This window comes from Quercus robur, chromosome 1 (genome assembly GCF_932294415.1).
Source record: "Quercus robur chromosome 1, dhQueRobu3.1, whole genome shotgun sequence".
NCBI lineage: Eukaryota > Viridiplantae > Streptophyta > Magnoliopsida > Fagales > Fagaceae > Quercus > Quercus robur.
In genome coordinates, this window is record NC_065534.1 from 30,962,877 (window position 1) to 30,987,619 (window position 24,743).

General features: G+C 33.1%; 2 protein-coding genes across 3 annotated transcripts; both read right to left on the minus strand.

Moving 5' to 3' along the window:
• Positions 1–716: 716 nt before the first annotated feature.
• On the minus strand, positions 717–3,205 carry LOC126729637 (scarecrow-like protein 14). 2 transcript variants are annotated; one of them, XM_050434919.1, is made up of 2 exons: positions 2,727–2,847; positions 717–2,629 (listed from the first exon to the last, which is right to left on the minus strand). In XM_050434919.1, the coding sequence occupies exon 2, from the start codon at positions 2,539–2,541 to the stop codon at positions 997–999; it is 1,545 nt and encodes a 514-aa protein (XP_050290876.1). In that variant the 5' UTR covers positions 2,542–2,629; positions 2,727–2,847; the 3' UTR covers positions 717–996. The 2 variants fall into 2 exon arrangements, with proteins under 2 accessions (XP_050290876.1, XP_050290875.1); XM_050434918.1 differs by having other exon boundaries at positions 717–3,205.
• An 11,968-nt stretch (positions 3,206–15,173) lies between these two features.
• Positions 15,174–24,098, minus strand: LOC126699585 (scarecrow-like protein 14). Its single transcript, XM_050397526.1, has 3 exons — positions 24,054–24,098; positions 23,226–23,355; positions 15,174–16,330 (listed from the first exon to the last, which is right to left on the minus strand). The coding sequence occupies exons 1-3, from the start codon at positions 24,096–24,098 to the stop codon at positions 15,174–15,176; spliced, it is 1,332 nt and encodes a 443-aa protein (XP_050253483.1).
• Positions 24,099–24,743: the final 645 nt, after the last annotated feature.

Sequence of the window (24,743 nt, forward strand, 5' to 3'; positions counted from 1 at the left end):
TTAAAAACAAACCAGTTGTTACTCATTAGTACAAGTTAATAAGTTATAGAGCCAGATTCTCAAAAAACCTTAAAATAAAAAAAGGGTTATAGAGGCAGGTATATTTTGAGCAGATATTGAGGTGAAATGAAAATTAGTTTATTTCCATTTTGTTTGATTGATGGAATTATTTTGAGTTGAGGCTGTGAGTTTGATGGAAAACATGTCGAAGATTAGAGAGTCTGAAGATTTCTATTCATTCAAACAAAAAACCACGTTACAAAGGTTGAAGCATATAAGGTAATTAATTGTGGTAAGATCTTTGTAATTCAATTGACACTTCCCGAGTGTCTAGGGTTCAAATCTCCTACCCCATGCCCCAATTATGGAATTATCAAAAAAACCTTTGTATTTAATTAATTGTCTATTTGAAATGATTTCTGGCATTTGTATAAAAGTTTCGGGGTAATTTTTTTATTGTCTTTATCTTTTGAGATTGACGTGAGAGAAAACTGTTGAAGGTGGTTTGCAATTTGACCTAATCCATAAGCTGCTAATAACTCATATATGCAATGCAACCCGATTTTGTGTAAAATACTAAAATGTGTAAATATTTATTTATAGCCTCAAACCAGAAATTTAACAAGAAGAAGAAAGAAAGAAAGAGAAAAAAAACATAGCAAAGCACAACATTATATAACACAAAATCTCATCACGAGCACATGCATGCATGTAATAAAAGTGTAAAAGAGTGATCGAGGAAGGTATCTTATACATGGTCTGCATACTCAGAGTGTAAAACCCACATTACTATAGGATCCGCACGCTTTGCATATATCATGTACATGAAATACAATCTGTGAGCAAGTCTGCTCAACCTATGTCTAATAAGTCCTATAGATGCCACACCATAAATAAATACAGTTAACACTATGAAAATTCAAAGACAGAATGTCAGCCGCTAATTAAGAGAAGGAAAAGACAAATGTTGATCGTGAACCATTGTCATTCCCTTTTTTAGGCAACCTTCCAACATGAGAGAGCAAAGAGTATTCTCCCCTTCCATCCTTGTACCAACCACTGGCTATCTTCATCCACCAAGAAATCCTTGTGGTAACATAACTTCACTTGGTCCTTCGCTTTGTTGACAATCTCCTGGTTCAGTGGAAGTTGCCTCAACCCAGCCCTCATATTCCTTACCTGCCACTGCTTGTACATCTCTGGCCTTTCAACCCTCTTTGCCCCTTCACATGCTATTACATTCAAAACCTCCTTTCCATATATTTCTTGCTCAAACACAATCCTTTCCTTGTCTTCACGGGATGCATTTTCATCAAGCATATCAAACACTGCAGAGAAGAAGAACAGTGCCTCCCTGAACCTTGAAGTGAAAAATGGTGCATTATAGGCCCCATTAACAATCCCATGGAAAAAGACATCTGGATTAATCCTCTTAATCAAATTCAAAACAGTGTCTCGAGGACTACTTAAAACTACCGTCTCATCAAGTAGGTACCTAAAACGGTATAAACAGTTAACAACTGTTACCTCATCTTTGTTAATCTTGAGGTCATCGACTTGGATAGTTTCCCATCTCTGTGCTATGGCATTGAACTCAAAAGGGACGTTAAATCTCTGACAATAATTTGCTAAGCGCTGGCCTGTTTCTTCGATCATTGATGCTGGTCGGAATCCAGGTTGAGGAATGTCTATTCCTGTAATGCGTAGCACAGGAGGCCCGCCGGGTCTTTCTGAGAGGCGCTGGATAAGAGCAGGCCATTGAAAACCATACAGAATACCAAAATGAATGATGTGAAGCCTAGTTGATTTCTCTGCCAGGTCCATAATCATTTGTGTTGTAAAGAAATTTGAGATCCTCACGAAAGGGCAGGCTGAAACAAATAACCTGTAAGGTTTTAGCATATGAGTAGATGACATTGTCTTTGCAGACAGTGCTCCATACAGCTCACTTCCAGTGCCGGCCAAGCGTGCCTCAAGGGCATTAGCAAAGCAATGAGCTAGCCTTTGAGACCCATCACCAAAAGGAGAAGCGTGCAGCCTAATCTGTAGTAGCACTTCATTTGCACCCTTGAGATCGTTGTTTCCCATTGCTTCTGCACAGTGCATAAGTAGAGTCCTGAGATCAACAAAATCTTTTTTATTAACTCGTTTTCTCCGGCGGGTTGGTTCACAATTGGAGCCTTTTCCTCGTCCAATTTGTGAGGCTTCAGGATTATACACTGCGGACTCATCAGCTTCATTGTTGAATAGCAATACTTTATCAAACATTTCTGATGGCTCATCAGGTACTTCATTATATACTGCCAAATGCTTATTTTTCCTTCGTGGCTCACACTCAATTTGATGCTTTTGGTGATGTTTTTTCAATTCCATCAGTCTACTAGCTGATTGATCCTTCTTACCTTTCTCCACCAATAAATTCATACGATTACCCTGTGGTAGCAATCCCCAAGTTTCCTTTGTAGCATCCTTACATGGCAGAAAGGATTGGCTATAACCAACAGTACTGAAAAAGTTGCTTGGAGGGCTAAACGACTGCATCCTGGAGCTTGAGTTGGACTGATAGGTGCACTCAACCGGTGGAGCTAGAACATAACAGGATTTATGCTGACAAAGATCACAAACCGAGCTGGATTCACCAGCGTTGTTAGCAGTGACATTGTTTTTACAACCATAACAATTGCAAAAGCTAGGGGTTTGATTGATTGAGGATGGATATTTCTCACCAAGTACATCATAAAAGGATTTTTCAGCAGCTTGAAGAGTAGCATCAGAGAACACGCAGGTTCCATTCTCTAGGCCTTCTTTCATAAGAATCTGGCCTATGTAGTTCAGAACAGCATCAGCGGAATCGCTTTCTTCTGAAGAATAGCACCATTCATTGGAAGCCATGTGTGAAGGTGAACTAAATTTACTAGGGCCTGGATCAGTTGGAACAAAAAGAAAGGATTTATGAAGTTATTATATAGAGATATATGGCATCTTCTAGTTTAAAGAAGTTTGCAAAATTTAGATTCAGATAGCTGATTGACAAAGAAACTAGTCTTATAAAGACACAAGACTATGTTTGAATAGGTATAAGATTTAAAGAAGAAAAGCCAGAATCAATTGGAGAAGATAAAAGCTATGCAATATTTTTTGGTTGTTGTTGTAGGAAGTTATGTAAATTATGATTCAAGATCCCAAGTAAAATGGTTGTACTGCTCAAAAGGTGAAACTGTGAGGATAAACCATCTATTGAACCAAGTGGTTTTACAAATATATTCTAGTATTGTAGACAAACACGGTAACTTGTTTAAAATATAGACGTTTTTGAAAACCATAAATATGATAAAAGCATCGCTTAAAAAATAATTAGTATAACAAAACCACCAACAACTTGAAAAAAACGTGATTATTTAATAACATGCATAACATCATTAGACTGATTCTTCCCTTTTTTTCTCTGATAAGCTACAAAACACATACTAATTTCCTCAGTCTGATAGACTCAACTCAGAAACTTAAGTAATGTCGAAGAAGAGGCCAAGCAAGAATACTTCAACTTGAATACGAATAAAACCTAATGAATTTATTGAATATAGTATTGAAAGAAAAAAAATTATAATAATAATAAAGAGAACGCCATACCTAAAGAAACCAAGCAGATGCACAATGTGCAAAGGCTAGTAGGAGCAAAGCTCTACTTAAATAGCAATGAATTCCCCACCACGTCGTTTTCAGCTGTACACAACAGTGCTAAAGTAGTCGTTCGTATGTAATTGCAGTATGCAAAAGTCATAACGTACATGAGCATTAGATTAAAATTTATGTGCGTTTGACACGTTATAATGTGCTTTTGATGTAATACATATTACAATAATGTGATATTAAAATTTTTGGTTTGTTTTATTTTTTCTAATATTATCATAATCTAAAATTACAAAATATATTAAATCACCTTAATTTCATAATCTTCTTAAACAATGTAATATTGTATTCTTGTATTGGGATAATATTAATATAAGATTACAATAATGTAATATTACGGTGTAATATAATATCACAACAAACCAAACGCTATTTTACTATATATATATATATATATATATATATATAAAACGACACGTTAAATCGAGCTTCTCTCTCGCGCACGCATGTCTTTTTCCATATGAGAATCAATCCCGCTTACCAAATACAAGAAATGATGAGCAGATTATGTTGACATTTTACTTTGGCCCTCATGGTTTGCACATTTGCCACTTAATATTTAATAAATATATGCCACACTGAGAGATGTGAATCCTTCTTCACCCGAGTATTTAGATGGTTTTCTGTATTATGACTTACACAAATTTGTCTATATGCGGCTGCCCCGCTCGTGTGTCTCACAGAAAGTGATCATAGTCATGATTTGTTGTATCTCAAGTCAATAAGTATACAATAAATCTAGGGATGAAACCAACACCATTGATGGCCTTTTGGTAGGGGCCAAAGGCCAATTAACAAGATTTCACCACGGGGAGCATGTTGGGTTCAAGTCAGCCCTCTCCCACTAGCAACGTGTTTGCGTTTTTTATGCTTCATCAAAATGAGGTCTTAGCCCAGAAACTATTAGGGGCTACTATGATTATCCCAAAATAGCTAGAGAAGTCACATTAGTCATCTCCTCCTAACAATTTGTTTCTTTACCCAAAAAAGAAAAAAAAAAAAAAATTCTAGGGATGAAAATCAATTATCATTCTATAACTTAACCTTTTGTACAATTTTGGAGCCCTTTTGCTTAGAGCAGCCTCAACGTAAAATGCCTCTCATGTAAAAGTAGGAATTTCATGCACTAGGGTGAACTCATGTGAAAATAATATTTTAATCACAATGTAAAACATCAACAAATATGAAAAAGATTGTGAAATTTGTTTTATCCTTCACCATTGTCATCAAAATATAAATCGTATTGTGAATTTTCGTATTGGGTATCGTATTGTAAATTGCAAGTCACAAAATTCCTAATAAATTTTGTAGAAAATTATAAATATACGTGTGTGTGTATATATATATATATATAAACGTATATTCATTATAGATTTGAAATATATTCAGCTAATTAATAATTAATTATTACTTATGTAACAAAGATAACTAAATAATCAAATTAACATGTGTTTATAACATTCACATTCAATTAATTAATCTCAAAAGTGATAATACATCACATATGAGCCAATATTATAATTTATTTCTCATCATATTTATCATCTTGTCTAATTAACTCATCTAAGTCAATGTTATCATCATGTTCATCATATTACAAAATTATTTCTTGATTAATATTTTCTTCTTTATCATCAACATTTACAATTCTTCTTGCTCATTTATTTTAATAAATATTTTTATTTATGTTTCTTCTTGGCATTCCAACTTCTTAGACTTATAATTAGAATAGTAACAAATATATATATATATATAGTCATCTAATACCTTATTCATAGTATTAAAAAATTGCGAATATGAAATTAAAGTGTTAAGTGTGTAATCTAAATTTTGTTGAAGAAAGAGATGTGGAAAAAGAAAACCACATTGACATGTTATTTAAATGGGCACAATCAAGTAGCCCAATAATTTGTGTTAAAACAATTCTAAAACTTGTTCGACTCAAATCAAAATACAAATTTTAACCAAAAAAAAAAAAAACTCAATTTATACCCACATGCCTACGTATTGTATAATACATAAGATTTTATGATATGTTATAATCCTTACAATATGTACTTGTGTCGTGTGATTCATGAGCAAAATCAAAATGTACCTATGATACGTTACCTTTTTCATTCAGTATTACGTTTCATACAATACTTACAACTATAATTCTAGCATTACTAATAAATATATAATACATAGAAGAAATTTTACCACACCCACATCTTTTTATATATAATTTTGCAATAACAAGTTTACATGTAATAGTAACATTATCACATATCTATTAGTAATTCATTGCACAATGAGAACTATAGTCTTCTCATATTTTAGCTTTTCACATTAATTATATTATTTTTTTCATTTTGGACTGGCAGTCACAAGATTTCAAATAACAATCAATTTTTTCAAGTTCGTTAGTAGCACATATCAAAAAAAAAAAAAAAAAAAAAAAAAAAAAATACCAAACACGCAAGTCAGGATCTTCATTATCAATTTGTACACTAGTTTTTTCTTTAATCAACATGTTAGTCACCCGGCTGGTGATCAAAAAGGTTGTTGGAAGTTGTCTCTTGACGTACTTCCCCATGTATGAAACAACTGAACTATTCTACATGTGAATGTTTGAAACTGGATACTTCAACTTTTTGCTGTTTCCTATAAAACAGCTTATTATAATAACAACAAAATTTCCTGGGGACCCTTAAAGGGAAAAACTTTATACTGTTTTCGTTTGTGGGGTCCATCTTCTTGTGAGGGAGAGGTGCCCATCCTCTTGTGAGGGCGCCTCCAAGCGCACTAAACTGCAAAAAAATTAGGCAAATTTATTCAATGAGACACTGTGGGCGGCTGCTTTAGTATAATCCAGAGAGATGACTGATCCTTGAGTCAGGTGTGTCAAATTTCAATCAAGTCATATCCATAAAAGGACGTATAATACGATGAAATTATAACCCTTTTGAGTCCTGTCTTATGTTCCGAGAGCAATACCATTTTATAATATTCTGTTTTTCAACCATTTGCATTTTTCTTCACCTTGGCTCAAAAGTCTAAAGTACAGAATTCAATGGCATCATATCAGTAATAGAAACTTAATTAATTGTAAATACCATCAAGTGAAAGAGGAATCGTGCTAAAAATAATGCAATGAGATCATTAGATAAGCCCCAAGACCAAGAATGGATAGGAAGATGAATTTCTAAAGTTCTACTTTCTTTTTTTTGGGTAAAAAGATAAACACACAAAACTGACATAATTTTTTCAAACATATCTTTATATAAATGTATTTACTATTTAGTATTTTTCATTACGGCTATTCCCAAAAAAAAAAAAAAAAAAAAAAAAAAAAAAAAAAAAAACCTATCTAATTCACCAACCTGCACCTGCACCAACCTGATGTAATTAATCCATATGGGTCTACTAAGTGAGGCGAGTTGAGTTGGGTGTGTTAACTAGATAATTTAGTGCGTCAGGTTGAATAGTGGATCAGGATATTTCTAACCCACCAAAACCCGACCCAACCACCTATATATATATATATATATGTATGTATGTATATGCAAAACTCTCTCTCACATATTCACCTACTTTATTTCTCTCATCTCTTGCTTTTTCTTTTAATTTTTTTTTTCATTTCACATTTCTCTTCCTTAATAAACTCCAACCATTCTCTCTAACATTTTTTTTTTTTTTTTTTATTCTTACTCTGTGTACACATCTAATTTCCAAATTTTGAGAATTTTTTTTTTTTTAGTGTGATAAAATTTGTAGTCATTTTAATAAAAATTAATGTAATATTTGTAATTATTTTCTTTTTATTTTCTGTTCTTATTTGAGGGAGCAAAAAAAATTATCCAATTTAATTGAAATAATTTCATTTAATCAATTGAATTTGTCAACCTGCCAAACCCACTGAATTGAAACCATTAAGATTTTTTTTAACCAACTTGCTGGATTCATAGATTGGTGGGTTGGTAGTAGATTGGAATTTTTCCAACTTGCCATTGGCGGGTTGGTTAAAAATATTACCCTCCACCCGCCCAATCCGACCCACGCACACCCCTATCATTCATAAATGAAATTTGTATGAATGTTTTGGAGTGATGCATGTATCAATTAATTATGAGCATTCTAGATGTACTTATTCTAGCCTATAAATACTTACGTAATCTACTCAAATGTAGTAAGTCAAAAAAAAGAAAAAAAGAAAAAAAAGAAAAGGATCTAACTGCTTCCAAAATATTTGAGTGTACGTTCTAATTTTTATTTTATTATTTATTTTATTTTTTCCTATTAAGCATTTGCGCCTTCAAAATTCGACAAAGTGGTATTAGAGCCATGGAATTGTGAAAGATATGGCAATAAATGGGATGCTTCCACTCCAATTTCCTCACCCTTATCAAAGGTAATTTTGAAAATTGGCAATTTGAAGTTTGAACAGAGGCTTTGCTTGGATCACAAGATGCTTGGGGGCGATAGTGTAAGTGGAGCCGGAAGATGAAGCCACTTTAATGGATGCATTGGTGAAGGCTAGTAAGAAGGTTTAAAAAGCTATTTTTTCCGACGGCTTTTTGTAGTCGTCGAAAAAGTTTCGTCACAAATAGCAATCTTTTTTGTAATGCGCCCTTACACTCATTTATCAATGAGCAATACTACAACCACATATTTTATTACATTTTTACAAACTATTGATGTGACAAATTTTTACTGGTTTTCATTTGGGTTTACCATTAACTTTACTTTTTTTACTTATCAATATTTTCCTTTATCAATCACCAAATGATGTTATGTTTGAGAAAGTTGCACATGCAACCACCCAAAACAATCATGGGAGATTTTCGAAGCCTCTCACAAAGATATTGATTAAGTAAAGAGGATTCACCTTCAAACACTAAGAGAAGAGTTTGCACTTCACATGAAGGAGTTTGAGTCAATTTCAGACTATTTCACAAATAGTCTTGTTGATTACAAATCAAATAAAGAGAAATGATAAAGATATTCAAGATGTCCTTATTATTGAGAAGATCCTTCACTCTTTGCCAAAATGAACATGTTGCCGTAGCCATTGAAGTGTACGTCGACAAAGAACTCATGTGTCATTGCAAGCCCATGACTAAAGGCTAAATAGAAGTACGAGTGGAAATACAGAGAAAGTGTTACATGAAAAACTTTCCATAAGTGACAAGAGATTGCTTGAGATCAAGGCCCAAGAACTCAAAAAGGTTCGTGATCATGGTAGCTAGAAGAAGCACACCGAAGTTACGAAAGGAGATATGAAGTTTAAAGAAGAAGGAAAAAATTGTTGCAAGTTTGGCTATTATGCTTTTGAATGTAGAAGCTCAATTCAAGACCTAGAAGAAAATGCCAATTTTGTTGAAAAAAGGAGGCAAAAGTATAACCTACTTTGTTTATGGTACTCAAAACCATAGTTTTAAAACCTAAACCGTTCAAAAAACCGAAAAATGAAGATGTTCAAGATTTTTAAGGTCAAGCCGATATTTAACCGAGATGAAACCGTGATGATGTCATAATTAATTTAGTAATTAATTAAAATACAAATAAATATATATTAAAATTTTAAATATTAGCAAATTTGACAAAAAAATATCTAAAAGAAATTGAAACAGACTTTCAAATAAATATTCATGATATTATAAGGTTAATAGAAAATAATACAACATAAATAAACGTGAAAATAAACTTATATAATTATCCTTCAAATAGAAATCATTTTAATTAAATTTAAAAAAAAAATCTCTTTTAATTATTTTAGTAAATTCCCATGCAAATGAATTATTCTTAAATCACAAGTAAATTTAGCAAAGAAAAAAAATTTAGCAAATATTTAATAAATTGAGAGAGAGGGGATATAATAAGTTGAGAAATTATAAATCATGTAAGTATAAAATAAATATAATAATAGATCATAATTAAACACAAGGAGACCAAGTGGTTTGTTGGTTACAATGCTAGTCTAGATTCTTAAGTGAGGGTGAGATCTTAGGTTCTACCAACACACTAAATCTCCACGTCCCACACTTGCCTCATCCTGGACACCCTCTCCTCCATCTCCACTCTAACTCAAACTATCAACCCCGAGGAAAACATGATCCTCTGCCCATACCCTTTCACATAATTCTGGGTGGGAGAGAGCTAGCGGGGTAAAAGATAATTTTCATTAAATTGAGATTCTCTATAAGGAAAATAGATATTGCGCAAAAGGTATATATCACGTGCCCTCACATAAGGGTGCTCATGTAAAATCCTGCCATCATAGTATTCATATATTCAATGTTTCTGGAGAACCCTCTAATCTAAGTACCATTGGTTCATTGTTATCTTTGATAAAGTTCCAAGCATTGAACCATTAGTGATAAGTTGAGAAGTTAATCAAAGGTCCAAAAAAGAAAGACCACTAGTTTATCAAACATTTGAGGAATTGCATTCATGCTTGTCCTTTTCATCTTTTTGGAGAAGGAATATTGTGCATCCAACATAGCATTATCTTTTTTCATAGTATATCAGTCCAGCTCACATTATGAAAATGATGAATCTATATGTCAAATTCATGTGATAATTATTGAATGTCAATGAAGTACTTGTATTAAAACTTTTTCATTAAAAGTGCATAAGTAAAGTACGTTTTGTCAAAAGATTAGTCAATTACATAAAATAGTGACATATGTTCTTAACAAGTGTATTACATATCTCCTAACAAAAGGATACAAAAAAAAAAAAAAAAAAATTAATTAGAAAAGTTTTGAAATATTGAACCAAATGAAATACAAAGTCAATATTTAATTTGTTTTTATCTCTAATGTAACACTTGAATATTTTAATTCTCTTAATTTGTATAGAATGTGTCACTTAATAGAACCTTATACTTTCTCACTCGTGAGGTCTTTACTTTATATATATATATATATATATATATATATATGATTTTATAGGCTGTACTGGGATTGGTTCTTAATGGTCCATCGATGACCCTCCGTAGATCTTACATTTTCTCAGTTTATCTGACATTTTTAAAATGCATTGTTGCCAGGCGTGCATGAAAATTTGTTATTGTTCTTGGTTCTTTTATTGTTTTGTTTTATTAGATAGATTCTGTGAACCAGATATCAATTAAAAAGTTGAATCCAAGCTATATTACTTCAAATGAGAGGTTTTATTTATTTATTTATTTTTCTTGAAATGCGCATGCATGATCCTGAGACATAATATATTAGAGCAATCTATAGTGACCAGAAAATACCGGTTATGAACTTAGACGACAAATCAATATGAAAACAAAAAAAAAACAAAAACATCTTTTGTTCATTAAATTTGGTTGATGTTTGATTTTTATCTTTGAGAAATTAAACAAATAATAGAAAAGTGTAAATATAATCATTTAACTAGTTTTTCCTCATATATGAGCTTAAATTCTGTATGAACTAATGGGATCTAATACAATATTTTTTTTTTGGTTGCATTAACCAATAAAAAACAAAGTTTTATCTTTTTAAAAAACAATTAAATTTTTAATGCATGATGCAACCAAATTTATGAATTAAAATGAGGAGCCTAATGTAGTACATCTAAGATATTGTACCTTAGTTTTGCCCTTTAAACTGATATTGAGGTTGTATAAAAAATAGAAAAATAAAATAAAGAAACAAGAGTTGTAATGAAATGTGCAAACCTAACTTGTATGTGGGGTGGAATGGAAATTAATTTATTTCCATTTTCTTTGATCGATTGATTTATTTCAAGTGGAGGCTGAGTTTGAGGGATTTATATATTCATCCAAGCATAAAAACCAGATTACAAAGGTTGTCTATTTGAAATTATTATTGGCATTTGTCCAATCGTTTCAAATGATTTTTTTTTTTCTTTTGAGCTTGCTTGAGAGAGAACTATTGAAGGTGTGGTTTGCATTTGACCTAATCCCTAAGCTGCTAATAACTTCATATGCAACCCAATTTTGTGTACAATGCATAAATTTTTATCTATAGCCTCAAACCAGAAATTTAACCCAAAATAGAAAACACCTCAAACTATCATTTCTTTTATGCAGTACATACTAGGTGGATGTTTTTAGCATAACTTATCACAAAATCCAGAAAAAGAAGGCTTGCAATAAGTTCACTGTCACAAAATCTATTAAATTTGGAGGAAGAATCCAATTGCGAAAATGCTTATTTGATTTCATTCATTCACCAAATATCATATATATACACTCTGATATACATAATGTTAGGTTCAAAAAATTTAGGATTAAATATTTAGATTCCTATTTTGTTTATGTTGGCAAACCAAGAACAAAAGCATATCTAGATTAGGTGTTAGACATTGCTCAAGATTGTACAAATTAAGTTTCAAGAACATTCAAGCTGTCAAAAGGAGAGTTCAATTTCAATGAAGCTTGACTGATCGAAAATTACATTTGACCGATTGAAAATCACAGTAAATCTGATTATGCAGAATTTAAATCAGGCCCAAGCCCATGGAAACGTTTAGGGTTTCAATCCAACACTATTAACTATAAAAGGAAAACCATAACTACATTTTGAAAAATCTTGAAAGACTTGTGAGTTACTCTTGTGAGATCTGAGAAGTTTTGTAACCTTCTAACTCTATAAGTGTCTACTGAAATAAGATCTACAATCAAGTGTTGGTGGAATTTAGTTGTTACTACAAGATCAACAACTGGTGATCTAAACCTTTGAGTGAGATCTTAAAGTCATAAGAGAGTTTGTGTGCTGCAAATCCAAGAGAGAAAAGTCTGTGGAGTCGAAGCTTGCAATGGTCATATCTTTAAGTTCTACTAGTGGTAGCAATAGATTTAGAGTTAAATCTTTTGTAAATTTCAATTCTTTCTAGTAGATTTGTTTACTTTGAAAATAGTTAGGTCAAATCCTCCTCAGGTTTTTATCTTGAGATGGTTCATTTAATTGGTTTTCTTGGGTAATTATATCTGTGTGTTATTTTCTTTTTCACTGTGTATGATATGATTTATTTCTATTTAACCTAGATCTCCTAATTAACCTAAGTAAACACTTGGCAAATTCATTAGGTTAAACAATCTGTTTTAAGAGGTCTAAACTAACATACACATAACTCATAACTTCAACTCACGATTTTAGTGCAATTTTTAGGTGTGCAGATATGTGTGCAACAAGGTGTGTATCAATCATTTCCTAACTGACTGTAATAAAAGCCTAATCCATCTCTAACTAACTCCACTAAATGGCACATGATTAGCACGTGAGTCTCATTACATATATAAAATACGACCTATAGTTTAAGAAGAAAGACAAAAACGGCTTGTAGCTTTAGCTTCTTCTAATTATTAAGTGAACCTTTCCTGCATAATTCAAACCATCCTCAATAAAAAATTCATCACATCTTAAGCAATAACCTAAGTGAATGATCACTAATCCAAAATTTGTTTAATATGATCAATTCAAGTGGGTCCTATCACCTTTAAATAAAAATTCAAGTAGATCAAAATGTTGGAGATGATTTATGGTAGACCAAATTCATCCCATGTCCCTGGAATAAAGACCAAAATTTCAAAATTTTGTAATAATTAAAGAATATATATATATATATATATATTTAATTCACTTGAAAGGGATTGATTGATGAGCACCAAGACATGGGTAATCCTAGCATCTCCAGGTGAAAAATGGATTTATATGCATTTCTTGGATACCTTTCAAGCTATTCCATTTAGACACTTGTTCCTTTATGCTTTATGGGATTGTTGAGGCTCTCTTCTTTTTACGCACGTTGAACATAAATTAGACAATAACTTTCTTGGACATAGGCTGAAGTTGCAGTAGCTTCATCTATCATCAATCTTCACTCACATGATAGATGAAGCTACTTGAACTGATATTAAAATTAACATGACTCACTCAAGAATCTTGAGGTTCTAAGATTCTTGAGTGACCAACTCAATTGAAAATTTTTTAATCTTAGAACCACACCAGAATTTTTGCTCGGGAATTTATTTATTGGGACCGAAGTGGTAATTAACTTTCAATTAAATGGTTAAATAGTAGACTAGATAAATTTTTTTTTTGAGTAAACAATAATACTTATTAAAACATACATGAAAATAGTAATATTAATGTTTTAAATCGAGTTTATAATAGTAGACTATATAATTAGCAGCAATAATACTGTTCCAAAATCTTAAACAATTAAGTCTTTTTAATTGGAAGGATAAATAGTCAAGTGAATATTAGAACCTCAATGAACTAGTCGAGGAGAGTACATTTCATGTTTATGATTTTATCCTCATAATCTAATAATGTATTAAATTTCAAATGGTATTATACTGGATGTACCTTAAAGATTTGTAAAGAAAATGATAAAAATATTACAAATTTTGCTACATAAAGTTTACAAATTAATGTGATAACGATAGATTCAATAACATAATAAATAAATAATTAAATTACTTTTTGTTATTTATGATTCATCAATTTATAAATGTTAGGTTCTAAATATTTAGGTTCTAAATGTTTAGGTTCTAAATGATTAGTTTGTTGGCAAACCGTGTACGTAAACTTGTCTAGGTATAGATCATAGTATCTATGAGTCATATTAGACATTGTTCAAAGTGTTGCAGATAAGAATTCAAGAACATACAAGTTGTAGGTTCAAAGTGTTTTCCCCCAATAAGAGAAAAAGGTTGTAACATTTTGAATACAAATTCTCTGTATCACTTTTTTGTATTTTACTTTATGTTCCACCAATAATAACTTGTTATGTTTATTTTATTTTATTTTTTTATTTTTTTATTTTTAACTTTCCTTATAAAATAATCAAAGTTTAAAATGAAAAAAAAAAAAAAATAATAATCCCTGTTAATAGGATTTATATTGGTGAGCTTCCTATTATTAACAGGGTGCATATAAACTTGCCATGATTAACTAAATTTCGATGGGACAAATTCCACAAGCAGCTTTGTACTAAGCACTAACAACCAACGAATTTACATCTAATATACCTAACCAAAAAAAAAAAAAAAAAAGCAATTGGAAGAATCTACTTAATTCTATGCTCACTTGCTCAATTAATAATCGGTCAAGGGTTACCAAAAATTAAAAAGGGACGAGAAAACTGCTCCTGATTCCATCTGGACATATAGAGATATAAAGTTCTCTTTAAATCCTTATCCCAAAAAAAAAAAAAAAAACCCTCTTTAAATCATAGTAAAGCACAACATTATCTGACCAAAAAAAAAAAAAAAGTATAAATATCAACAAGAGCACATGCATGCAATACAAGTATAAAAGAGTGATCGGGGAAGGTATCTCATACATTGTCTCCCACTTACACTCTTACACACTAATGGTTGAGTAAGAGCAACTTAATAAGTCCAAGATGCCGCACCATAAACAAACATAGTTAACACAATGAAAATACAAAGACAGAATATCAGCCTCTAAGAGAAGGAAAAGACAAATTTTGATGGTTAACCAATGTTATTCCCTTTGTTAGGCAACTTTCCAACAAGAGAGAGCACAGAGTATTCTCCCCGTCCATCCTTGTACCAACCACTGGCTATCTTCATCCACCAAGAAATCCTTGTGGTAACATAGCTTCACTTGGTCCTTCATTTTGTTGACAATCTCCTGGTTCAATGGAAGTTGCCTCAATCCAGCCCTCATATTCCTTAGCTGCCACTGCTTATACACCTCTGGCCTTACAACCCTCTCTGCCCCTTCACATGCTATTACATTCAAAACCTCCTTTCCATATATTTCTTGTTCAAACACCATCCTTTCCTGGTCTTCACGGGATGCATTGGCATCAAACATATCAAACGCTGCAGAGTAGTTGTACAGTACCTCCCGGAACCTTGAAGTGAAAAATGGTGCACTATAGGCCCCATTAACAACCCCATGGATAATTAAATCAGGGTTAATCCTCTTAATCAAATTCAAAACAGTGTCTCGAGGACTACTTTCCACCACTTTCTCATCAAATAAGTACCTAAACCGGTATAAAGAGTTCACCTCATCTTTGTTAATCTTGAGGTCATCGACTTGGATAGTTTCCCGTTTCTGTGCTATGGCATTGTACTCAAAAGGGACTTTAAATCTCTCACAATAAATTGCTAAGCGCCAGCCTGTTTCTTCGACCATTGATGCTAGCTGGAATCCATGTTGAGGAATGTCTATTCCTGTAATGCGTAGCACAGGAGGCCCACCGGCTCTTTTTGAGAGGCGCTGGATAAGGCCAGGCCATTGAAAACCATACAGAATACCAAAATGAATGATGTGAAGTCTAGTAGATTTCTCTGCAATGTCCATAATCATTTGTGTTGTAAAGAAATTTATGATCTTCATGTAAGGGCAGGCTGAAAGAAACAAGCTGTAAGCTTTTAACATAAGAATAGAGGACGTTTTCTTTGCAGCCAGTGCTGCATATAGCTCACTTCCAGTGCCAGCCAAGCGTGCCTCAAGTGCATTAGCAAAGCAATGGGCCAGCATTTGAGACCCATCACCAAAAGGAGAAGCGTGCAGCCTAATCTGCAATAGCACCTCATTTGCACCCTTGAGATCGTTGTTTCCCACTGCTGCACAGTGCATAAGGAAAGTCCTGAGATCAACCAAAGCCTTTTTATTAACCCGTTTTGTCCGGCGTGTTGCTTTGCAAATCCAAAAATATATTGACCCATTGTGATGAATTAACCAATTAATTAATCAAGTTAATTAATTAATTCAATTACCATGCAATAAACATGATAACACAAACAAATTACCAAGTTAAAATGCAGCGGAAAATAAATTGATACGGTGATTTGTTTATAAATGGGGAAAGCCTACATGGCAAAAACCCCGCTGGGTGATTTTAAGGTCACCACTCCTGAGAATTCACTATTATCACAACAAGTGGTTACAAGTAAAGGAATCTCAGTATCTTATACCAACCTATAATTGAACTCTTACCTTAGTATCCAATTGAACTTGTTCTGTAGTGACAATATTTCTTTTCAATGCACGGCTTCCAATATGTGACTAACCAATTCGATGTGCGAATCCCAGTGCACGGATCCCAATACGTGGCTTACTCACCAACTGAGAAAGATGTTAGCTGCAAAGTTCTTCTGTTCATCAACACGATGAAGATCACGAAGTTTTTTGGTTATAAAACTCTACGATATACAAACACAGCAGCTTCTTGAATAGAAAGATGAATTAGGGCATATGTCTTCGGTTCACAATATGCTTGTGAAAATTTTTTGCATTGAGTTGCATCAGCTATGATGACTCTTAAAATAATCCTTTTATATGTTTAGGATTGTGAGAAAAGAAAGCCCAAATATCTATACACGGATTGAAGTGAAGTCAGATTTGAAAAACTAATTTTCTTAAATCTCGACAAATACCCTATCTATTGAGCAGTTGTCAAGCATCAGTCTTAAACAGTCTTTTAAACCTCGATAGATACTAGCTGTCGAGTTTTAAAATCCAGCACTTCTTCACTTGATTCTTTGACAGACTTGTATGGTTTTAACACTTGAACTTAAAACCTTGTTCCTTGAAGCATTAAGCACATCTTAGATCTATCCAATTATAAGTAAAATACGTTTTGTCAAAGAATTAGCCAATTCTATATTGACATATGTATATCCTAACAATCTCCCCCTTTGGCAATCCGTGACAAAATCACATCAAACAAATGAACATATGAGAGAAGTCATAAATCACTCAACTCATACTCACTTGTTGAATACAATAAAATCTATTCTAACACAAACTCTTGAAAAACTTTGCAAGAAGAGAGTTCATGGCAAGTAAAATTTGACAACCTGTATTTCTGAAACATTTTAAACAAAACTCATCACGGCATCTTAGTATGACACAGAAATAAAAGAATGCATACTGTGAATTTTTAGACCCCTTAAAACACAATTGGATTAACCTAGTTAATTAGCCAAGTTATTACTTAGTCCAAATTCCAGATCTAGGTTATCACAATCAAACAATCATATTATGTATAGCAGCGAAAATATAAATAACACAACAATATGATAACTTAGGAAAACCAAATCAGTAGAAAACCTAGGAAAGATTTAACCTAGCTATCCTCAAGATAAAAAGCAAATCCACTAGAAAGAATTGAAGTTTTACAATAGGACTTAGACCGCTAATATCCTATTGCAAACTTACTGACACGACCACGTGCAAACTTCGAGACCACTGACTCCTTCTTTCTTTGGCCTTTGCAAAACACAAACACCAACATTTTGTGACTTTGAGATCCCACTCAAAGGTTTAGCAACACAAACTCTCCTGTTTGTGACTCCAAGACCACCTTTAAAGGTTTAGATCATCAACACCTTTGATGACTAGAGAAGGCAACAACTTTTACAACACCGAATCTTGAGATTCTTCAAGGAATAACACCGGTAGAAGGCATGAGAGAGCTTTTTTGGAATAAAACCCTAAATACAAAAGAGACACACTAATCTCTCTCTGAAAAGTCTCATAAAAACGTGCTTAGGGATTCCTTTATATACTGGGAGAAGTAGGTTAGAAACCCTAATCCTTAATGGGCTTGAATTGTTGTTTGGGTTTAATTAAAATTCTGCAGATATGACTTTCAATCGATCGAGCCTGTCTTTCGATCAATCGAACTAGACAGATTATGAAATCTTCTTCTTGCAACTTTTATGTTTTTGAATCTTGACTTGAATTACCTTGAGCATTGTCTAATAATACCTATAGACTCTAAGATCTATATTTAGACAAGTTTGTGTTCACGATTTGCCAATTGTTCTAAAATTTTAGAACCTAACAATTTCCCCCTTTGGCAATTCGTGACAAAACTTTCATACAAAATGAAATGCTCAAATACAAGAACAACCCAATACAATAAAATGCCCAATTACATCACAAATTCCAATCTAAGACTCCCTAACCAAGAAGTTGCCAATAAGAGGTAGAAGGTCTTGATCAGAATGTACCTATCTTTCTTGAAACACTGAACAAACACATCAATGCATGTGTGGAAAGAAAGACATATAAACAATAATATGAAACACAAAATAAAAACAAAAGTAAACTAACTCTCCCCCTAAGTTAGATACAGCAAAAAGTTTTTATATTCTCCCCCTTTCAAGAACAATTTCAACTCCTCCTAAACAAAGCGAACAGGATTCCCAATTTCAACTATTTCTCCCCCTTTTTTGTCACGTATTGACAAAGACAACTCATACAAAGAGTAAACAGCCAACATACGCAACAAAAATCAAGAGAAAATAGAGAATTAAGGGAACACAAAACAATTCAACTCTATAGAAAACAGAGACAACTCCCCCTATGAACAACACAGGTTAAAAACAAGCTTCTCCCCTTATAAAAATAGGAAACACAAAACAAGTGTTGGAAAAACAGTTTTGGGGAAAACTTTAGGAGGTGGGGGAAAAAAACACACAAACCAAACTTAAAAACTAAGTTAAGGATACACATGAAGAAAAATATTCTCTCTTCCAATAAATGCAAACTTGACACTATGTGACCCATAAATAGTTGCATGAGTAAAGAAAATATTAACACATTAATTATCCATCATATCTCTTAAGAAAAATATTTCCTGCAGTGCACACATAAAAATAGCATATACTAAAAAGTACATAGCTCAAAAATTAATCAATCAATTTTTAAATCAAGTTGAGTACCCAATTTAACAAAGTGTATGCATGTTATGTGTGAAACAATGAGAGATATGACTGCAAAAACTGCAAGATGGATACAGAAAACAATGCAATGCATGTGAATCCTAAACATAAATGATGCATCAAAATTTTTTGGTCAAGTACTTAAAAACTAAAATTTCTCAATTTCGATCAATCGAATGCCAATCGAGTCAAGCAGATTCAAACCAAAAATTTTATCGCAATTTCGATCGGTCAAGAAACAGATTCAATTGATTGAAAATCTGGAAAAATTAAATTTTTGAAAAGCAAAGCAATTTAATGTAGAAACTCCACAAAACACAATATTTCATAAATGAAATGCATGAGTATGAGATTAAAAGTTTTTCAAAAACACTTGAATTCAACCCAGATATTTCAAAAACAAGTTTTTCAACCAATTTGTCTCCAAAACTCAAATATTAAAGACATTTTGCATAAAAAACAAGGAACTTTTAATCTTGGATGGCCACAACAAGATCACACACAATATTATGTACTGAGTTTAGCAAAGAGTAACTTGTGTAGTGTGTGCAACTAGTAAAAGCTTAAGATACATGTGAGGTGATATGTAAATAGAAATCAAGCACAATTTTTACAAAATTCATCACATAGAATTTGAAAGACACTATCATCAAAAGAGTTACATCATATAACTCCCATATCTCCTAGAAAACAAGCCTGCAATCATGTAAGTTTCTTGATTTGCCTCATAATGTACACAGCAATTTTATTTGATTGATTTAACATTAAGTCCAATAATGTACACACCAATTTTAACATTTAAACCGAGGTTACACCTTATATTCTTTTTGTGCATGTGCTACACTTTCTCAAGCACAAAATCTTACGATATACACTAAGGTGTTCATGATTGGCTAGTAAACAGTGATGAGATGGTTATTTATGCCTTTCTCAAAAGGTTTAAGTTCGACAGTCAAAGACATGTGACTTCAAGATCAAGACAAAGTGATCAAAAACTATAAACATCTCCCACACAACATGCATTACAAAGCTCAAACTAATAAAGTGCAATAAATAAGCTCATCCAAGATAAATAAGGTACATAAACTTGTTATGTAAAAATAAAATAGCCAATCCTTGATTATAAATCCAAGATGTGAGATACAAAACACAAAAATCTTTTTGGTTTTAAAAAATTTATGACCGAAAACAAAAAGCACACATTATGCTAAATGAACAATGCAATGCAATGCATGACAGTGCTTAACTAAGCTATAAAGGGTACACAAACAAGAAATATCAATTTCTTAATTAACCCATGAGTACATGTACAAACTAGTACATACTCACACAAAATCAGAAATAGCTTAGCACTTATATAACACATACTATCCAAGTTTCTGCACAATGTCAAGCATGTTCTAAATCAAGAGAGAGATATCATAATTCATGTAATCCTCAAGAAAAATAAAACTAGACACAAAATAAAATATTTTTGTCTTTTTGAAATTTTCAATGTTTTTGGATTTTTTTTTTTATTTTTAAAAACAACCTAAAAAACAAAACATGTCCACAAACAGTTGAAAGAATTAAATCAAGGACAAGTCAGCAACACTCACCTTGGAGAATCTTTTCTCACCCATATAGCATGAGTCTTCGGCTTTGTAAGTGAAAATCCATGAGAAGCAGAGTGTATTTGAGGGATTACACTAATCTTTTGAGAAAAACTAAAATCCTGCAAATTCCTTTCACAAGCCAACAAGCTCAAATTTTTCAAAAGAATATGAAACAATTTATAGGGACTTATGGCAGGAGAAATATCATCACATATCCTAGATTGAAACACAGAATGCTTAAATTTCAGTTTATGACAATTAGGACGAATGTGACCGAAGACACCACAAAAGTGACAAACAAGAACAAATTTAGGAACATCAGTATTCCTAACAACAAATCTAGTATCAGATTTTGGTTTTTGCCTCAACAAAGAACAATTTGGTTTAATATGACCAACAACACCACAAATGTGACAGATAAGCACAAAAACAGATTTATTATGCTCTCTAACAGTAGGTTTAGACTTAGGTTTAGAAATTTCAGCGTCTACATCAGAACTTTTACCTTTGTCTAACCTAGCAAAATAAGTCTTTTCTTTATTATTCCTCTTAAAAGGAGGGATATAAACTTTCTCAGTTTTAGGCTTAAGAGAAACAGAAACACTTCTGTTATCAACAGCAAGCTTAGTACTAGTCAAATTTTCAATTTTAGCTTTAGATTCAACTAACTCTTGTTCCAAGCTTTTCATCTTCTCATCTTGAGAGGAAATTTGATTTCTCAAAAATTCATTCTTTTTATTAGATTTATCTAATCTAACAATCAATTCCTCTTTTTCAAGATTAGCCAATTTTAACTCTTCCTTGAATTTCTTAGCAATTTTCATAGATTTCAATAATTCCTTACGGAGAGTTTCATAGGCATCAATAAAATCAACAGAAGCATGCACAGAAACATGATCAAAAAGACACTTCAAATTTTCCATGACAACAGGGGTCAAGGATCAACTCTTAGATCAAAAAATCTAAAACAAAAGAGTTATCTGCTTTGATACCACTTGATGGTTTTTAGACCCCTTAAAACACAATTGGATTAACCTAGTTAATTAGCCAAGTTATTACTTAGGCCAAATTCCAGATCTAGGTTATCACAATTAAACAATCATATCATGCATAGCAGCGAAAATATAAATAACACAACGATATGATAACCTAGGAAAACCAAACCGGTAAAAAACCTGGGGATGATTTAACCTAACTATCCTCAAGGTAAAAAGCAAATCCACTAGAAAGAATCGAAGTTCTACAATAGGACTTAGACCACTAACATCCTATTGCTACTCACTAGTAGAAACTTACTGACACGACCATATGCAAGCTCCGAGACCATGGACTCCTTTCTTTGGCCTTTGCAAAACACAAACACCCACATTTGCGACTTTGAAATTCCACTCAAAGGTTTAGCAACACAAACTCTCTTGTTTGTGACTCCAATACCACCCTTGAAGGTTTAGATCATCAGCACCTTTGATGACTAGAGAATGCAGCAACTTCTACAACACCGAATCTTGAGATTTTTCAAGGAATAACATCGGTAGAAGACATGAGAGAGCTTTTTAGGAACAAAACCCTAAATACAAAAGAGGCACACTAATCTCTCTCGGAAAAGCCTCATAAAAACGTGCTTAGGGTTTCCTTTATATACTGGGAGAAGTAGATTAGAAACCCTAATCCTTAATGGGCTTGAACTGCTATTTGGGTTTAATTAAAATTCTGCAGATACGACTTTCAATCGATCAAGCCTGTCTTTCGATCGATTGAACTAGACAGATTATGAAATCTTCTTCTTGCAGCTTGTATGTTCTTGAATCTTGACTTGAATCACCTTGAGTATTGTCTAATAATACCTATAGACTTTAAGGTTTATATCTAGACAAGTTTGTGTTCACAATTTGCCAATTGTTCTAAACTTTTAGAACCTAACACATACAATTAATAAGAATCATGTGTATAAAGAAATAAAAGAAATAACACATGTAAAGATAGGTGAAACAACTGTAATAACAACCTCATCATATATATATAACATCATAAGTACAAGATTTGCTATCACAAAGTAAAAACAATGTATCTATAAAAGAAGAAAAGAAAAAAATATATATAAGTCCTCATTACATCCCTTAAAAATAAAAGACACTTCCCCTAACAAAAATCTCCTATGCTAACTCTCCCCCTATGTACATAACTACTCTCATATCCAAAACTACTTACCATTTTTGTCACGAATGACAAAGGGTAAGTAAATCAAGTAGTCATCTTGTCGTCACTGGGCAAGCTAGCATCCTCATCCTCATCATCATCATCATCGTCGTCGTCGTCGGAGTCACCATCATCGTCCTCCTCCTTAAATGCCTTTGGAGAAGGAGAGGGAGACTCTACCAAGCCACCAAGGCGAGCCTACAGTCGAGCAATAAAGCCAACACGGGTGTTCACCTGACACAACTCATCACTAAGTGTGTTAAGGCGGGCATCCATGTGCTACAACTGCACCATGATCGCCTTAAGGGTCACACCACTCGTCGATGAAGAAGGTGCGGATGTTGAAGGAACGAAAGAAGTTGGAGAAGTCGTTGTCTCTGTCTGTGGCCATTTTGGTCGAAGTTGGGCCTCGTTTCATCTGATTGTAGTGGCGTCTACGGCACACATGACCGAAAAATAAGGAGACTCGGGATAAGAGACAGAAAAATGGCAAAGAATCCGCGTGATAGCCAAAGGAACAATGAGCTTATCATGGGTCGCCGTATCCCTATAGACATCTATGAGGGATAGGATGAAGTGAAATGGAAAATCTATGGTAAGCTTCTCAAGGAGGGATAACAAAAATCAAGCACAAGGCTTTGTGATAGAGTTATAGTGAGACAATGGATGGAGAACGAATGTTATCACCATGCTAAGGAACCTTGGACCTTTTGCAAAGCTTGAGCAAAGGGTGTTTTGACAGTTACCCCAAGATGAAGGTGTCTTATAGAAAATAGATGAGAGTTTATCTTTGGACACAGTCCTTAGACGATCGCAGCTAGGGTAGTCAGGATGCGCTACCCTAGGAACATGTAGTACCTCGGATACAATATCCGAAGTAACTATGATGCGCGTACCTCGAATGCGAGTAACAAAATGAGGTACTGAATAACCGAATCCATGCGTATTGGAGTAAAACTCCTATATGATCATGGAGGGACAAGTGACTGGGATGCTACACAGTGACTCCTAACCCCAACTGTAGATGACAGTGGGAAGGTCAGCATCGAAAAAATCCGATAGAGTGAGTTGGTGTTCTGAATGAATGCCTCGTCATGAGAAGTTCTCTGAAAATTCTGTATGGGCTTTGTCATCACCAAACCGAATGTGAGATGGAGTGGGGTCAGAAGGGGAAGAAGAAGAAGATGCCCCAGAACGAAGAGGGTTTCGGGACGGAGTAGATTTGCATTTCGGTGCCATAAAGCAAACTAACGCAAGAAAGAGAGAGGGAAAGGGAGAGACATGCAGAAAAGCACCAAACAAATCAATATAAGAATATAGAGAAATGAAGGTATGTATGCATGAAAATGCATGAGCATGTGATATGCGACATAAAAAGTATCATAGGCTCAACCTAATCCAAACCTAACAGCACACAAAAATTCAACATATATAGCACACATCTATAATGCATGAAAGTATAGTTAAAATGAAAATGTAATGCAATGCATGATGATTTAAAATCATTTAAACAAAAACCCGTCCCAAAAATTTCACAAAAACTCCAAAATTTTGAAAAACCCCCAAAGTTTATCAAAAATCCCAAA